General features: G+C 46.5%; 1 protein-coding gene across 1 annotated transcript in view; it reads left to right on the top strand.

The window, feature by feature from the left end:
* Nucleotides 1-17,955, top strand: part of LOC115168778 (laminin subunit alpha-5) — a 37,818-nt gene that overhangs the window by 17,680 nt on the left and 2,183 nt on the right. The window contains exons 17-25 of the mRNA XM_029724336.1: nucleotides 1,770-1,900; nucleotides 2,130-2,294; nucleotides 2,812-2,941; nucleotides 5,325-5,494; nucleotides 9,104-9,305; nucleotides 9,589-9,741; nucleotides 11,932-12,091; nucleotides 12,301-12,525; nucleotides 12,786-12,905. Coding sequence (XP_029580196.1) covers nucleotides 1,770-1,900; nucleotides 2,130-2,294; nucleotides 2,812-2,941; nucleotides 5,325-5,494; nucleotides 9,104-9,305; nucleotides 9,589-9,741; nucleotides 11,932-12,091; nucleotides 12,301-12,525; nucleotides 12,786-12,905 — 1,456 coding nt within the window. The remainder of the gene's footprint in view (nucleotides 1-1,769; nucleotides 1,901-2,129; nucleotides 2,295-2,811; nucleotides 2,942-5,324; nucleotides 5,495-9,103; nucleotides 9,306-9,588; nucleotides 9,742-11,931; nucleotides 12,092-12,300; nucleotides 12,526-12,785; nucleotides 12,906-17,955) is intronic.

Raw genomic sequence — 17,955 nt, 5'->3', positions numbered from 1 at the left:
TACACCACTTTCAATAACTTTGTAGAACAGTCCTGTATGCCAAATAGAATCAAAGGCTTTTTGGAAGTCGATAAAGCAAGCGTATATTCTGGTATTATTTTGGTGGACATGTTTATCTATCAGGGTGTGTAAGGTGTAAATATGATCAGTTGTGCGATGTTTTGGTATAAATCCAATTTGGCTTTTACTCAAGACATTGTGCTTATTAAGGAAGTTTAGAACTCTTACATTGATGATACTACAGAAAACCTTCCCCAGGTTACTGTTCACACAAATGCCTCTGTAATTGTTAGGGTCAAATTTGTCTCCGTTCTTAAAGATTGGGGTTATGAGTCCTTGATTCCAGATGTCAGGGAAATAACCTACACTCAGGATCAAATTAAACAGTATTAATATAGCCAATTGAAATTTTGCACTAGTGAGTTTGAGCATCTCATTTAGGATGCCATCAGGTCCGCAGGCTTTTTTAAATTTGAGAGCCTGAAGTTTCTTATAGAGCTCCTGGTCAGTAATTGGGGAGTCCAATGGGTTTTGATTGTCCTTTATAGCTTTTTCTAATCCATTCAACTTCTCATGAATTTGGCGTTGTTCTGCGTTTGTGTCAATTTGAACAGTGTTGTAGACTAAATGACAAATGACAAATAAATTTAAAATGGGTTGTCCATATGTCACCATTTTGTATCGCTAATTCCTCTTGTTTAGATTTTTTTATTTTTTTTCCAATTTTGCCAAAAGTTGTTTGTTTATGGACTCCTCAATTAGTGTCAGCTGCTTGCTGTTGTACTGTGCTTTTTTGGTTCTGAGTGTACGTTTATAGAGTTTTAAAGTCTCACAGTAATGAAGGCGTAATTCACCATTATTTGGGTCTCTGTGCTTTTGGTTGGATAGTGTTCTAAGTTTTTTCCTTATAATTTTACAATCTGCATCAAACCAGTTGTCATCTGTGATTTTTTTAGTTTAGTTTTTTATCAATTTCAATTGTGCTTCTTTTGCCATTTGCCTGAATATATAGTTGATGTTTTTTACTGCTAGATTGATGCCTTCTTTACTGTGAGTGAATGTGGTATCCAGAAAGTTATCTAAGAGTGTTTGGATATTTTGGTTCCAGGTTGCTTTCTGATATTCTTCTGTGCTGTTTTGGGCCCATCTGTATGAATTTCTGATGTTGTACAGCTTACTGGGCTGTGAATGTGTGGTTGTTTCCATGTCTGTTCTTTTGAGGAACAACATAATTTGGCTGTGATCAGACAGAGGTGTTAGTGGCTTGACAGTGAATGAGCTGAGAGAGAAAGGGTCCATGTCTGTGATCATATAGTCTACTGTACTGTGGCCAAGAGGTGAGCAGTAGGTGAATCTCCCCAAAGAGTCCCCCCGTAACCTACCATTGACAAAGTACAGACCCAAACTTCTACAGAGCTGCAAAAGATCCCTTCCGTTTTTGTTGACGGTGCTGTCACTGTTGTTTCTATGGGGGAGATTAAGACAGCTATAAACAGTATGGCCTGTAATAAAGCTGTCCCCTCGTGTGCTCGTTAGATCAGGTAGTGTTCCTGTGCGCGCATTTGTGTCCCCACAGATGAGCACATTTCCCTGGGCCTGGAAATGGCACGTCTCTTTCTCTCGCTCTCTGTTCTCTCTGCCTCTATCTCTCTGTTCTCTCTCTTTGTCTCTCTCTCGCTCTCTCTTTCTCTCTCATCAGGACAGTGTGTAATGTGTAATCTAATGTAGTGTAATGTAATAATGTAGTGTAATGTGTGTTCTCTCATCAGGACGGAGTGTGTCATGTGTTCCTGGATAAGGGTCATGTGGTAGTGAGGGCGGCTAACAGCGAGGTGACGACTCAGAAGACCTACAACGATGACAACGATCATTATTTAACTCTGTACAGCAACAACAATGGGTAAGATTTACCATCCACCAACTAAATGATTCTTATGTAACTCTGTAGCGCTACAATAGCTGGATGCTATTGGATAAATTATACTCTTACTATAGTTAGATACTGTAGCTGTAGAATCTCAATGAAACCACTGCCTATGTGACATGTTGTGTCTCTGACGTGCTGCTGATGTCTTGTGTCGTTGTGTTGTGTTGCTGATGTCTTGTGTCGTGGTTTTGTGTCTCTGTAGGTTACGTCTGTATGTGGATGACGTATTGGAGAAGGCTGGGGATACTGGTCGTGGAGGGACCAGCAGCCAGGCGGTTCTACTACCTGGAGGGGTCTACCTGGGAGGAACACCTGACAACAGCCTCAACAACCTTACCGGCTGTCTTAGCAACCTGTTCATCAAGAGGTTAGTAACCTTACTGGCTGCCATAGTAACCTTACTGGCTGTCATAGTAACCTTACCGGCTGTCGTAGTAACCTTTCCGGCTGTCTTAGCAACCTGTTCATCAAGAGGTTAGTAACCTTACCGGCTGACATAGTAACCTTTCCGGCTGTCATAGTAACCTTACCGGCTGCCATAGTAACCTTACCGGCTGCCATAGCAACCTTCCCGGCTGCCATAGCAACCTTACCGGCTGCCATAGCAACCTTACCGGCTGTCTTAGCAACCTGTTAATCAAGAGGTGAACAAAATATGGGGTTAAGAGCACAGGAATAGACAGAGCAGAAAAAAGGGAGGTGTGGAGGATTACATGAGTTTCACAGTTTAAATTTAGAGATGGATATGTTGCTACTACTACTAGATTAGAAGCTACTTTTCTAAGACTAGACGTGACCTTCCACTGTGTGTAGGACTATAACTGGAACTGTAGCCCATGACAACGGGCAAACAACACTATAATGACTGTAACGTTACTCTACAGAGACAAGCCTTCTCAGATGGTGATGAACCTGATGAACGCTAAGCAGAACATCGACGTCCCTCTAGATTGTCCCGCTGCCAAGAAACCTCAGCAGATCCTGGCCACACCCCCACGCCAGAAGAGGCCTAAGGTACCTGATCTGACAATATCACATTCACTCTGGATTGAGTGGGTTGACCTGACGCCATAGAGAAATACAGTATATAATGTATATGTAATATATCACATTCACTCTGTATTGAGTGGGTTGACCTGACAACATAAAGAAATACAGTATATTACTGTAATATATCACATTCACTCTGTATTGAGTGGGTTGACCTGACACCATAGAGAAATACAGTATATTACTGTAATATATTATATTCACTCTGTATTGAGTGGGTTGACCTGACAACATAGAGAAATACAGTATATTACTGTAATATATCATATTCACTCTGTATTGAGTGGGTTGACCTGACACCATAGAGAAATACAGTATATTACTATAATATATCATATTCACTCTGTATTGAGTGAGTTGACCTGACACCATAGAGAAATACAGTATATTACTGTAATATATCATATTCACTCTGAATTGAGTGGGTTGACCTGACACCATAGAAAAATACAGTATATTACTGTAATATATCACATTCACTCTGTATTGAGTGGGTTGACCTGACAACATAAAGAAATACAGTATATTACTGTAATATATCACATTCACTCTGTATTGAGTGGGTTGACCTGACACCATAGAGAAATACAGTATATTACTGTAATATATCATATTCACTCTGTATTGAGTGGGTTGACCTGACAACATAGAGAAATACAGTATATTACTGTAATATATCATATTCACTCTGTATTGAGTGGGTTGACCTGACACCATAGAGAAATACAGTATATTACTATAATATATCATATTCACTCTGTATTGAGTGAGTTGACCTGACACCATAGAGAAATACAGTATATTACTGTAATATATCATATTCACTCTGAATTGAGTGGGTTGACCTGACACCATAGAAAAATACAGTATATTACTGTAATATATCATATTCACTCTGGATTGAGTGGGTTGACCTGACAACATAAAGAAATACAGTATATTACTGTAATATATCACATTCACTCTGTATTGAGTGGGTTGACCTGACACCATAGAGAAATACAGTATATTACTGTAATATATCATATTCACTCTGTATTGAATGGGTTGACCTGACACCATAGAGAAATACAGTATATTACTGTAATATATCATATTCACTCTGTATTGAGTGGGTTGACCTGACACCATAGAGAAATACAGTATATTACTGTAATATATCATATTCACTCTGTATTGAGTGGGTTGACCTGACAACAGAGAAATACAGTATATTACTGTAATATATCACATTCACTCTGTATTGAGTGGGTTGACCTGACAACATAGAGATATACAGTATATTATATAGCATCTCTCTGTGTGTTACTGTGTGTCTTAGTCTCCAATGCCGATGTTCACCTCACAATTAGTCTCCATCACATTTTCAGCGTCTAACTTTCATATACACCTGTTCGTCGAACATCTCATTCCAAAATCATGGGCATTAATATGGAGTTGGTCCCCCCCTTTCATGCAATAACAGCCTCCACTCGTCTGGGAAGGCTTTCCACTAGATGTTGGAACATTGCAGCGTTAAGATTTCCCTTCACAGGAACTAAGGGGCCCGAACCATAAAAAACAGCCCCAGACCATTATTCCTCCTCCACCAAACTTTACAGTTGCCACTAAGCATTGGGGCAGGTAGCGTTCTCCTGGCATTTGACAAACACAGATTCGTCCCTCGGACTGCCAGATGGTGACGCGTGATTTATCACTCCAGAGAAAGCGTTTCCACTGCTCCAGAGTCCAATGTCGGCAAACTTTACACCACTCCAGCCAACGCTTGGCATTGTGCGTGGTGATCTTAGGCCTATGTGTGGCTGCTCGGCCATAGAAACCCATTTCATGAAGCTTCTGTCGAACAGTTCTTGTGCTGAAATTTGCAACCGAGGACAGGTGAACTCGCTACACGCTTCAGCGGTCCCGTTCTGTGAGCTTGTGTGGCCTACCACTTTGCGGCTGAGCCGTTGTTGCTCCTAGACGTTTCCACTTCACAATAACAGCACTTCCAGTTGACCGGGGGGCAGCTCAAGCAGGGCAGAAATTTGACGAACTGACTTGTTGGAAAGGTGGCATCCTATGACGGTGTCACGTTGAAAGTCACTGAGCTCTTCAGTACGGGCCATTCTAATGCCAATGTTTGTCTATGGAGATTGCATGGCTTGTGTGCTCGATTTTATACACCTGTCAGAAACGGGTGTGGGTGTAATAGCCGAATCCACTAATTTGAAGGGGTGTCCACATACTTTAGACCATGGTGTGTATCAGTGGATGAATTACTCTCTATCTACCCTTTGACCTTTTACTTTACAACAACTCAATCTGATATCCTCTCTTTCCTCCCCCCTTCTCCCCCCCTCTACAGGGTAAACACAGGAAGCCAGCAGGTGGTGGTGGGTCAGTGGGGCGGAGCCGCAGTGCCAGGGAGCCCTGCCAGGGGGAACTGGCCAATCAGGAAGTCGGAGCTCTGCACTTCAGCGGCTCCTCCCACAGCCACCAGCGTTACGACACGCTGCCCGAGGCCTTCAGCAGGACGTGAGTACTTCCTGTGTTCACCATATCCGGTCCTCTGGGATCTAGGACTATCTAGGGTGTTGGGCTAGGAGTCTATCAGGAATCCAGCTAGAGTGGTGTTTGAGATCGGCTACATCGCGGTCGGCGACAGCAGATTGACTGATCTGCAAATCACCTTGCATCCTAAATAACCACTCAGTATTATTTGTAGATCAGTTAGTCTGCTCAATCTGTGATCAGCGACGGAGCGAAATTGATGCTATCGAACATGGCCAGTAACTCCTGTAACTCACCTGTCACTGTCCCGTCTCTCCCACCTGTAACTCACCTGTCACTGTCCCGTCTCTCCCACCTGTAACTCACCTGTCACTGTCCCGTCTCTCCCACCTGTAACTCACCTGTCACTGTCCCGTCTCTCCCACCTGTAACTCACCTGTCACTGTCCCCGTCTCTCTCACCTGTAACTCACCTGTCACTGTCCCGTCTCTCCCACCTGTAACTCACCTGTCACTGTCCCGTCTCTCCCACCTGTAACTCACCTGTCACTGTCCCGTCTCTCCCACCTGTATCTCACCTGTCACTGTCCCGTCTCTCTCACCTGTAACTCACCTGTCCCTGTCCCGTCTCTCCCACCTGTAACTCACCTGTCACTGTCCCGTCTCTCCCACCTGTAACTCACCTGTCACTGTCCCGTCTCTCCCACCTGTAACTCACCTGTCACTGTCCCGTCTCTCCCACCTGTATCTCACCTGTCACTGTCCCGTCTCTCCCACCTGTAACTCACCTGTCACTGTCACTGTCCCGTCTCTCCCACCTGTAACTCACCTGTCACTGTCCCGTCTCTCTCACCTGTAACTCACCTGTCACTGTCCCGTCTCTCCCACCTGTAACTCACCTGTCACTGTCCCGTCTCTCCCACCTGTAACTCACCTGTCACTGTCCCTGTATCTCTCACCTGTAACTCACCTGTCACTGTCCCTGTCTCTCCCACCTGTAACTCACCTGTCGCTGTCCCTGTCTCTCCCACCTGTAACTCACCTGTCACTGTCCCGTCTCTCCCACCTGTAACTCACCTGTCACTGTCCCGTCTCTCCCACCTGTAACTCACCTGTCACTGTCGCGTCTCTCCCACCTGTAACTCACCTGTCACTGTCCCGTCTCTCCCACCTGTATCTCACCTGTCACTGTCCCGTCTCTCCCACCTGTAACTCACCTGTCACTGTCCCGTCTCTCCCACCTGTAACTCACCTGTCACTGTCCCGTCTCTCCCACCTGTAACTCACCTGTCACTGTCCCGTCTCTCACACCTGTAACTCACCTGTCACTGTCCCGTCTCTCCCACCTGTAACTCACCTGTCACTGTCCCGTCTCTCCCACCTGTAACTCACCTGTCGCTGTCCCGTCTCTCCCACCTGTAACTCACCTGTCACTGTCCCGTCTCTCCCACCTGTAACTCACCTGTCACTGTCCCGTCTCTCCCACCTGTAACTCACCTGTCACTGTCCCCGTCTCTCCCACCTGTAACTCACCTGTCACTGTCCCGTCTCTCCCACCTGTAACTCACCTGTCACTGTCCCCGTCTCTCCCACCTGTAACTCACCTGTCACTGTCCCGTCTCTTCCACCTGTAACTCACCTGTCACTGTCCCGTCTCTCCCACCTGTAACTCACCTGTCACTGTCCCGTCTCTCCCACCTGTAACTCACCTGTCACTGTCCCGTCTCTCCCACCTGTAACTCACCTGTCACTGTCCCGTCTCTCCCACCTGTAACTCACCTGTCACTGTCCCGTCTCTCCCACCTGTAACTCACCTGTCACTGTCCCGTCTCTCTCACCTGTAACTCACCTGTCACTGTCCCGTCTCTCCCACCTGTACCTCACCTGTCACTGTCCCGTCTCTCCCACCTGTAACTCACCTGTCACTGTCCCGTCTCTCCCACCTGTACCTCACCTGTCACTGTCCCGTCTCTCCCACCTGTAACTCACCTGTCACTGTCCCGTCTCTCCCACCTGTAACTCACCTGTCACTGTCCCGTCTCTCTCACCTGTAACTCACCTGTCACTGTCCCGTCTCTCTCACCTGTAACTCACCTGTCACTGTCCCGTCTCTCCCACCTGTAACTCACCTGTCACTGTCCCGTCTCTCCCACCTGTAACTCACCTGTCACTGTCCCGTCTCTCTCACCTGTAACTCACCTGTCACTGTCCCGTCTCTCCCACCTGTACCTCACCTGTCACTGTCCCGTCTCTCCCACCTGTAACTCACCTGTCACTGTCCCGTCTCTCCTACCTGTACCTCACCTGTCACTGTCCCTGTCTCTCCCACCTGTAACTCACCTGTCACTGTCCCGTCTCTCCCACCTGTAACTCACCTGTCACTGTCCCGTCTCTCTCACCTGTAACTCACCTGTCACTGTCACTGTCCCGTCTCTCCCACCTGTAACTCACCTGTCACTGTCCCGTCTCTCTCACCTGTAACTCACCTGTCACTGTCCCGTCTCTCCCACCTGTAACTCACCTGTCGCTGTCCCGTCTCTCCAACCTGTAACTCACCTGTCGCTGTCCCGTCTCTCCCACCTGTAACTCACCTGTCACTGTCCCGTCTCTTCCACCTGTAACTCACCTGTCACTGTCCCGTCTCTCTCACCTGTAACTCACCTGTCACTGTCCCGTCTCTCCCACCTGTAACTCACCTGTCACTGTCCCGTCTCTCTCACCTGTAACTCACCTGTCATTGTCCGTCTCTCCCACCTGTAACTCACCTGTCACTGTCCCGTCTCTCTCACCTGTAACTCACCTGTCACTGTCACTGTCCCGTCTCTCTCACCTGTAACTCACCTGTCACTGTCCCCGTCTCTCCCACCTGTAACTCACCTGTCACTGTCCCTGTCTCTCCCACCTGTAACTCACCTGTCACTGTCCCGTCTCTCCCACCTGTAACTCACCTGTCACTGTCCCGTCTCTCTCACCTGTAACTCACCTGTCACTGTCCCGTCTCTCCCACCTGTAACTCACCTGTCACTGTCCCGTCTCTCCCACCTGTAACTCACCTGTCACTGTCCCGTCTCTCCCACCTGTAACTCACCTGTCACTGTCCCCGTCTCTCCCACCTGTAACTCACCTGTCACTGTCCCGTCTCTCCCACCTGTAACTCACCTGTCACTGTCCCTGTCTCTCCCACCTGTAACTCACCTGTCACTGTCGTGTCTCTCACCTGTAACTCACCTGTCACTGTCCCGTCTCTCTCACCTGTAACTCACCTGTCACTGTCCCGTCTCTCCCACCTGTAACTCACCTGTCGCTGTCCCTGTCTCTCCCACCTGTAACTCACCTGTCACTGTCCCTGTCTCTCCCACCTGTAACTCACCTGTCACTGTCCCGTCTCTCCCACCTGTAACTCACCTGTCCCTGTCCCGTCTCTCCCACCTGTAACTCACCTGTCCCTGTCCCTGTCTCTCTCACCTGTAACTCACCTGTCACTGTCCCGTCTCTCCCACCTGTAACTCACCTGTCCCCTTCTCTCTGACCTGTAACTCACCTGTCACTGTCCCGTCTCTCTGACCTGTAACTCACCTGTCACTGTCCCGTCTCTCTGACCTGTAACTCACCTGTCCCCTTCTCTCCCCCCCAGGCCTCACATCTCCATGGGTCTGCGTGTGAACTCGTCAGACGGCCTGGTGTTCTATGTGTCAGGATCACTAGAACGTTCTAGTGGCAGCTCTGTGATGACCCTGTCTGTCTCAGACGGACACCTGTTGCTCCTCATCAACGGAGGGAAGAGGAAGACCACCATCCGCAGCCACAGGAAGTACAACGACGGACAGTGGCACACGGTAGGTCATGTAATAAAGACATGATCATTGTCACGTACAGTGGAACATATCCTTGTGTTTATCTTCTTTATTTCAATATAAAAATCACATGCGCCGAATACAACAGGTGAAATGCTTACTTTACAAGCCCTGCTCTGCAATACGGAAGTATCTATCTTATGTTGCCAGACTCTGTAGTCTCATCGTCGCTTTGTCCCTTCTTTCCTGATTTTTTAAATCAAGATTTAGCCTGAGGTTTATGTGTATCTGACTTGTGTATATGTGCGTGTGTGTGTTTGTTCAGGTGTTTGTGAAGAGGGAGGGAGAGAAGGTCGGTTTGATTGTTGATGGGATCGATGCCCAGTCTAAGAGGGTCTCAGGAGGGGAGAAGAACCAGCTCAGTTCCCCTCTCTACATCGGAGGAGTTCCCTCAGCACTCACCAGCTCACTTCTCTCGGTAATACAGCCTTTCCTCTGCTCTCCTTTCCTCTCAGTAATACAGCCTTTCCTCTGCTCTCCTCTCAGTAATACAGCCTTTCCTCTGCTCTCCTTTCCTCTCAGTAATACAGCCTTTCCTCTCCTCTCCTTTCCTCTCGGTAATACAGCCTTTCCTCTGCTCTCCTTTCCTCTCAGTAATACAGCCTGTCCTCTGCTCTCCTTTCCTCTCGGTAATACAGCCTTTCCTCTCCTCTCCTTTCCTCTCAGTAACACAGCCTGTCCTCTGCTCTCCTTTCCTCTCAGTAATACAGCCTGTCCTCTGCTCTCCTTTCCTCTCAGTAATACAGCCTTTCCTCTCCTCTCCTTTCCTCTCAGTAACACAGCCTGTCCTCTGCTCTCCTTTCCTCTCAGTAACACAGCCTGTCCTCTGCTCTCCTTTCCTCTCAGTAATACAGCCTTTCCTCTCCTCTCCTTTCCTCTCAGTAACACAGCCTGTCCTCTGCTCTCCTTTCCTCTCAGTAATACAGCCTTTCCTCTGCTCTCCTTTCCTCTCGGTAATACAGCCTGTCCTCTGCTCTCCTTTCCTCTCAGTAATACAGCCTTTCCTCTCCTTTCCTCTCAGTAATACAGCCTGTCCTCTGCTCTCCTTTCCTCTCAGTAATACAGCCTTTCCTCTGCTCTCCTTTCCTCTCAGTAATACAGCCTTTCCTCTGCTCTCCTTTCCTCTCAGTAATACAGCCTGTCCTCTGCTCTCCTCTCAGTAATACAGCCTGTCCTCTGCTCTCCTTTCCTCTCAGTAATACAGCCTTTCCTCTGCTCTCCTTTCCTCTCGGTAATACAGCCTGTCCTCTGCTCTCCTTTCCTCTCAGTAATACAGCCTTTCCTCTCCTTTCCTCTCAGTAATACAGCCTTTCCTCTGCTCTCCTTTCCTCTCAGTAATACAGCCTGTCCTCTGCTCTCCTTTCCTCTCAGTAATACAGCCTTTCCTCTGCTCTCCTTTCCTCTCCTTTCCTCTCAGTAATACAGCCTGTCCTCTGCTCTCCTTTCCTCTCAGTAATACAGCCTTTCCTCTGCTCTCCTTTCCTCTCAGTAATACAGCCTTTCCTCTGCTCTCCTTTCCTCTCAGTAACACAGCCTGTCCTCTGCTCTCCTTTCCTCTCAGTAATACAGCCTGTCCTCTGCTCTCCTTTCCTCTCAGTAATACAGCCTTTCCTCTGCTCTCCTTTCCTCTCAGTAACACAGCCTGTCCTCTGCTCTCCTTTCCTTTCAGTAACACAGCCTGTCCTCTGCTCTCCTTTCCTCTCCTTTTCTCTCCTTTCCTCTCAGTAATACAGCCTGTCCTCTGCTCTCCTTTCCTCTCAGTAATACAGCCTGTCCTCTGCTCTCCTCTCAGTAATACAGCCTGTCCTCTGCTCTCCTTTCCTCTCAGTAATACAGCCTGTCCTCTGCTCTCCTTTCCTCTCAGTAACACAGCCTTTCCTCTGCTCTCCTTTCCTCTCAGTAATACAGCCTGTCCTCTGCTCTCCTCTCAGTAATACAGCCTGTCCTCTGCTCTCCTTTCCTCTCAGTAATACAGCCTGTCCTCTGCTCTCCTTTCCTCTCAGTAATACAGCCTGTCCTCTGCTCTCCTTTCCTCTCAGTAATACAGCCTGTCCTCTGCTCTCCTTTCCTTTCCTCTCCTCTCCTTTCCTCTCAGTAATACAGCCTTTCCTCTGCTCTCCTTTCCTCTCAGTAATACAGCCTGTCCTCTGCTCTCCTTTCCTCTCAGTAATACAGCCTGTCCTCTGCTCTCCTTTCCTCTCAGTAATACAGCCTGTCCTCTGCTCTCCTTTCCTCTCAGTAATACAGCCTGTCCTCTGCTCTCCTTTCCTCTCAGTAATACAGCCTGTCCTCTGCTCTCCTTTCCTCTCAGTAACACAGCCTGTCCTCTGCTCTCCTTCACTGTCCTTTCTTCACATCTTATTCACAGCAGAATAATTTAGAATTCGACATATCAATACCAAATTTGTCTTTCTTTTTCATTGTATCTCCTTGTCTCCTTCTCCGAGAAGGTCCAAGTTCCCTCCCCTCTCTAATTATTCTCTTATTCTGTTTTGAGAAAGAGACAAAGAAAGAGGAATTAAATAAGACATACAATGTAAATGAATAAAGAAATACATAACACTCTGGTTTTATGTTCCTTAACAATGGTCTGTTTCCCTCCATGTAGATGCCAGATCCAGGAGGGTTTGTGGGCTGTGTGAGAGACCTGGAACTGAATGAGAAGAGGCCAGCCAGTCCCTCCACCAGCCTGGGGGTTGTACCCTGCTTCCAGACCGCTCTGCATCCTGGGGCATACTTCTCTTCCCAGGGAGGACACATGGCTATAGGTATAGACTACATCCTCTCTTCCTGCTGTCTAACTCTGTTACACCCTCTCCGAAACAATTTGGATTCAAATCTGTAAACATTTGGGATGTTGATTTTGGGGAGGTTTGCAACCCGTCAAGAAAAAAAACAGAATTCCATAATTATGAGACGACAACAACAACAAAAGACACATGACCGTGTCATGTCTGAATAATCTCTCTCTGTCTAGATGAGTCCCTGATGTTGGGCCGGGACCTGGAGGTCCAGCTGGACGTCAGACCGGCGTCAGACTCTGGTCTCCTGCTGCATGCTGGTACCAGGGCTGGACGACAGCTCAGCCTCTACCTTTATCAGGGAGCGGTAACTGTCACAGTAAACAGTGGCAGCGGAGAGTTCTACACCTCCTTCACACCAGAGGAATCCTTGTGTGACGGACGCTGGCACAGTATCACAAGTGAGTGTTATATTGTACACACGCGCGCGCACGCACACACACGCACGCACGCACGCACGCACGCACACACACTTTGATGTTTAAAGGAATAAATAAAAAAATCTTGAATAATTGTATTTTTTTGTTGTTTCTTGATTGGTTAATTGATTGGTTAATTGATTGGTTAATTGATTGATTGATTGATTGATTGATTGATTGGTTGATTGATTGATTGATTGGCTGTGCGAGTGATATGTTGTGTTCTGGTGTTCTCCATGTAGTTGTGAAGAAGAGCAACGTGCTTCAGCTCCATGTGGATGCAGCCAGTGAACACAGTGTGGGGCCCAAACAAGGCCGACCATCAGGGGCCAAGGAGGCTGTGTACCTGGGGGGAGCACCAGGTGAGGACACCCCCCCATGGAGATACTATAGAGCTTTTCAACTGTCAGAGGAATAATATGTGCACGTGTAAACCAAAAGGTTCCCCAGGAAACATCAACCGTTGCAGCGCGCCATGATTGCTTGTTAGTTGGCTCGCTAGCTCAAAAAATGACAAGTTCGTAACCAAAAAAAAAAACTTGACTTGTTGCTACCAGTTCGTTCCACTAAACAAACGATCAAATAATGTTAGTTTCCCTTTTTATTATCCGTTTCCCCTGGTGGTGTTCGCTACATTTGGCTAGCACAGCAAATAACCGCAAAGCTAGTGTGCTTTCAAGTTCGTGAAAGATCAGCTTACCTCATTAGCTAGCTAGCTAGATTAATTTCTCTCATGACAGCCATCAATATAACTAAACTAAATGTAGCTAGCTAGATTAATTTATCTCACGACAGCCATCAATATAACTAAACTAAATGTAGCTGGCTAGATTAATTTCTCTCACGACAGCCATCAATATGACTAAACTAAATGTAGCTAGTATACGAGTCCAATGTTTAACGGCCACATTGTTTAAATCAAAAGTTAGCTAGCAGCACTAATTACCTCACAATCAACCCCTCTCTCTCCCCTCACCAATCTGTCTCTCCGAGCTCTCTGTCTTCTTCCTCCAAAACACAACTATATCTTACCCAGGTGCATTGGAAAGGGGTCAGATGTACAACTGAATGCCTTCAACTGAAATGTGTCTTCCTCATTTAACCCAACCCCTCTGAATCAGAGAGGTGGGGAGGGGGCTGCCTTACTCGACGTCTTCGGCTCCCGGGGAACAGCGGGTTAACTGCCTTGTTCAGGGGCAGATCGACAGATTGTTTACCTTGTCAGCTCGGGGGATTCGATCCAGCAACCTTTCGGTTATTATCACAACATTCTAACCGTTTGGCTACCTGCCGTCCCACTTAGTTTCAGTTAAGAAATATACTTTAGTTGTAATGAACCGCTAGCTTGTGCTAGGCATGTATTATCGTCGTCATGTTACGAGACCTAGCTAGCTGTTTGTTTACATGTAGCTAGTAGAGCTAAACAATAATACAAATGCTAGCGCTGACACCTTGTGGTGATAATGTTGAACTGCATATAATTACACCAGGGTGATACATAACATGAAGCAAACAAATTGCAACTTTATTTCAAGCAATATGTATTTTGAAATTAAATTATATTAACCTTAAAATATTCCTTTCTGAACAACCTCGTGATGGTGATATTTGTTAATAATGTCTCTCTCCTGAGCATGTCATCCACTGTAGGGCGACAGGTAGCCTAGTGGCTAGAGCGTTGGACTAGTAACCGGAAGGTTACAAAGATCGAATCCCCGAACTGATGAGGTAAAAATCTGTCGTTAACCCACTGTTCCTAGGCTTGAAAATAAGAATTTGTTCTCAGCTGACTTGCCCAGTAAAATAAATGTAAAAAAATTACAGATTTCACTCATCCATTTCATGACGGCTGTAGTAGTCTAATCTGGCATCCTTCGAAATGGTTAGCCTCATTATGAGTCTAATCTGGCATCCTTCAACATGGTTAGCCTCATTATGAGTCTAATCTGGCATCCTTCGGCATCCTCATTATAAATCTAATCTGGCATCCTTCGACATGGTTAGCCTCATTATGAGTCTAATCTGGCATCCTTCGACATGGTTAGTCTCATTATAAATCTAATCTGGCATCCTTCGACATGGTTAGCCTCATTATGACTCTAATCTGGCATCCTTCGACATGGTTAGCCTCATTATGACTCTAATCTGGCATCCTTCGACATGGTTAGCCTCATTATGAGTCTAATCTGGCATCCTTCAACATGGTTAGCCTCATTATGAGTCTAATCTGGCATCCTTCGGCATCCTCATTATAAATCTAATCTGGCATCCTTCGACATGGTTAGCCTCATTATGAGTCTAATCTGGCATCCTTCGACATGGTTAGTCTCATTATAAATCTAATCTGGCATCCTTCGACATGGTTAGCCTCATTATGACTCTAATCTGGCATCCTTCGACATGGTTAGCCTCATTATGACTCTAATCTGGCATCCTTCGACATGGTTAGCCTCATTATAAATCTAATCTGGCATCCTTCGACATGGTTAGCCTCATTATGAGTCTAATCTGGCATCCTTCGACATGGTTAGCCTCATTGTGAGTCTAATCTGGCATCCTTCGACATGGTTAGCCTCATTGTGAGTCTAATCTGGCATCCTTCGACATGGTTAGCCTCATTATGAGTCTAATCTGGCATCCTTCGACATGGTTAGCCTCATTATGAGTCTAATCTGGCATCCTTCGACATGGTTAGCCTCATTATGAGTCTAATCTGGCATCCTTCGACATGGTTAGCCTCATTATGAGTCTAATCTGGCATCCTTCGGCATCCTCATTATAAATCTAATCTGGCATCCTTCGACATGGTTAGCCTCATTATAAATCTAATCTGGCATCCTTCGACATGGTTAGCCTCATAATGAGTCTAATCTGGCATCCTTCGACATGGTTAGTCTCATTATAAATCTAATCTGGCATCCTTCGACATGGTTAGCCTCATTATGAGTCTAATCTGGCATCCTTCAACATGGTTAGCCTCATTAATTAATGAAAAGACAAACCCACTTTGCTCTGCTTTGGATCAGCCAGTAATCTTGCTCCAGTATTGAAATGACAAGCCACGTGTACAAGTGCATTGGACATGCCCACGAGGCCAAACACTAATCCCATGATACTCTATGTCTACATTGGACATGCGTGCCATAAATGATCACACATCCAACGTAAGCAATAGAACCCAAAAGTATGAATAGTGGAGGAAAGAGATAAAAATCAGCTGGAGAGTGTCCCACGGTGAAGGGTTCACTTTTACACGGGCTGCGAAGTAGCCATGTCATGTTCGAGTTCCGTCCCTATATGGCTGTCCGGGCTGGGACCCTAATCAACTGGCACTTAGCTAGCATGCTAACCACTGGGGAAGGAGGACAGTCCGTGTCGTAGAATGAAGCAAATCTGCACAAAATTGTAGGAGGCATGGTCGCGGGAATTTGTTTTGGGTTGGAGGGGGGGCTGGCCGCGGAAAGATGTTTTGGGTTGGGGGGGGCTGGCCACGGAAAGATGTTTTGGGTTGGGGGGGCTGGCCGCGGGAATTTGTTTTGGGTTGGAGGGGCTGGCCGCGGGAAGATGTTTTGGGTTGGGGGGGCTGGCCGCGGGAAGATGTTTTGGGTTGGGGGGGCTGGTCGCGGGAAGATGTTTTGGGTTGGGGGGGCTGGCCGCGGGAAGATGTTTTGGGTTGGGGGGGGCTGGTCGCGGGAAGATGTTTTGGGTTGGGGGGGCTGCTAATGTTACATGCAGCCCGCTGCGATGCTTCTTTGGGAAATCTATCAACTCAAATTTTCTAAAATAGTTTCATCCCTGGTCGTAAGGGAATACCATGGTCAAAAAACAACTAGGATCCTCCTAGTCCCCCCCCCCCCATCCTTCTCCCCCCGGTGGTGAGGTGGACGTACTGCCAAATTCTCTAAAATGACGTTGGAGGCGGCTTATGGTAGAGAAAATAACATTGCATTTTCTGGTAACAGCTCTGGTCGATATTACTGCAGTCAGTGTGCCGATTTAGATGCTCCCTCAAAATTTGAGACATCTGTGGCATTGTGTTCTGTGGCAACTGCACATTTTAAAGTGGCCTTTTATTTCCCCACGGCACAAGGTGCACCTGTGTAATGATCATGCTGTTTAATCAGCTTCTTGATATGCCACACCTGTCAGGTGGATAGATTATCTTGGCAAATGAGAAATTCTCACTAACAGAGATGTAAACAAATTTGTGCACAACATTTGAGCGAAATACGCATTTTTGTGCGTATGGAACATTTCTGAGATGTTTTTATTTCAGCTCATGAAACATGGGAACAACACATTACATGTTGCGTTTTTATATTTTTGTTCAGTGTATATACAACCCCATACCAGGTGAGGACACCCATAGAGATACTATATAATACAGAAACATACAGACATACAGTACCAGGGAAAAGTTTGGACACACCTACTCATTCAAGGGTTTTTCTTTATTTTTACTATTTTCTACATTTTAGAATAATAGTGAAGACATCAAAACCATGAAATAACACATATGGAATTATGTAATAACCAAAAAAGTGTTAAATAAATATATTCTATATTTTAGATTCTTCCAAGTAGCCACTCTTTGCCTTGATGACAGCTTTGCACACTCTTGGCATTCTCTCAACCAGCTTCATGTGGTAGTCACCTGGAATGCATTTCAATTACCAGGTGTGCCTTGTTAAAAGTTAATTTGTGGAATTTCTTTCAAGGACATTCTGAGACTTGTCCCGAAGCTGTATGTTTAGGGTCGTTGTCCTGTTGGAAGGTCAACCTTTGCCCCAGTCTGAGGTCCTGAGCACTGTGGAGCAGGTTTTCATCAAGGATCTCTCTGTACTTCGCTCCGTTCATCTTTCCCTCGATCCTGACTAGTCTCCCAGTCCCTGCCACGGGAAAAACATCCCCACAACATGATGCTTCCACCACCATGCTTCACCGTAGGGATAGTGCCAGGTTTCCTCCAGACCTGTCTCTTGGCATTCTTGGTTTCATCAGACCAGAGAATCTTGTTTCTAATGGTCTGAGAGTTCTTTAGGTGCCTTTTGGCAAACTCTAAGCGGGATGTCATGTGCCTTTTACTGAGGAGTGGCTTCCGTCTGGCCACTCTACCAAAAAGGCCTGATTGGTGGAGTGCTGCAGAGATAGAAGCTTCTGGAAGGTTCTCCCTTCTCCACAGAGGAACTCTGGAACTCTGTCAGAGTGACCATCTGGTTCTTGGTCACCTCCCTGACCAAGGCCCTTCTCCCTCGATTGCTCAGTTTGGCTGGGCAGCCAGCTCTAGGAAGAGTCTTGGTGGTTCACAACTTCTTCCATTTAAGAATGATGGAGGCCACTGTGTTCTTGGGGACCTTCAATGCTCACTAGGGTCTGGACTAACATGACAAACATTTATCTCAGAAGTAAAAC

This window comes from Salmo trutta, chromosome 30, assembly GCF_901001165.1.
Source record: "Salmo trutta chromosome 30, fSalTru1.1, whole genome shotgun sequence".
Lineage (NCBI taxonomy): Eukaryota > Metazoa > Chordata > Actinopteri > Salmoniformes > Salmonidae > Salmo > Salmo trutta.
This window is presented reverse-complemented; position numbering and strand designations above follow the sequence as displayed.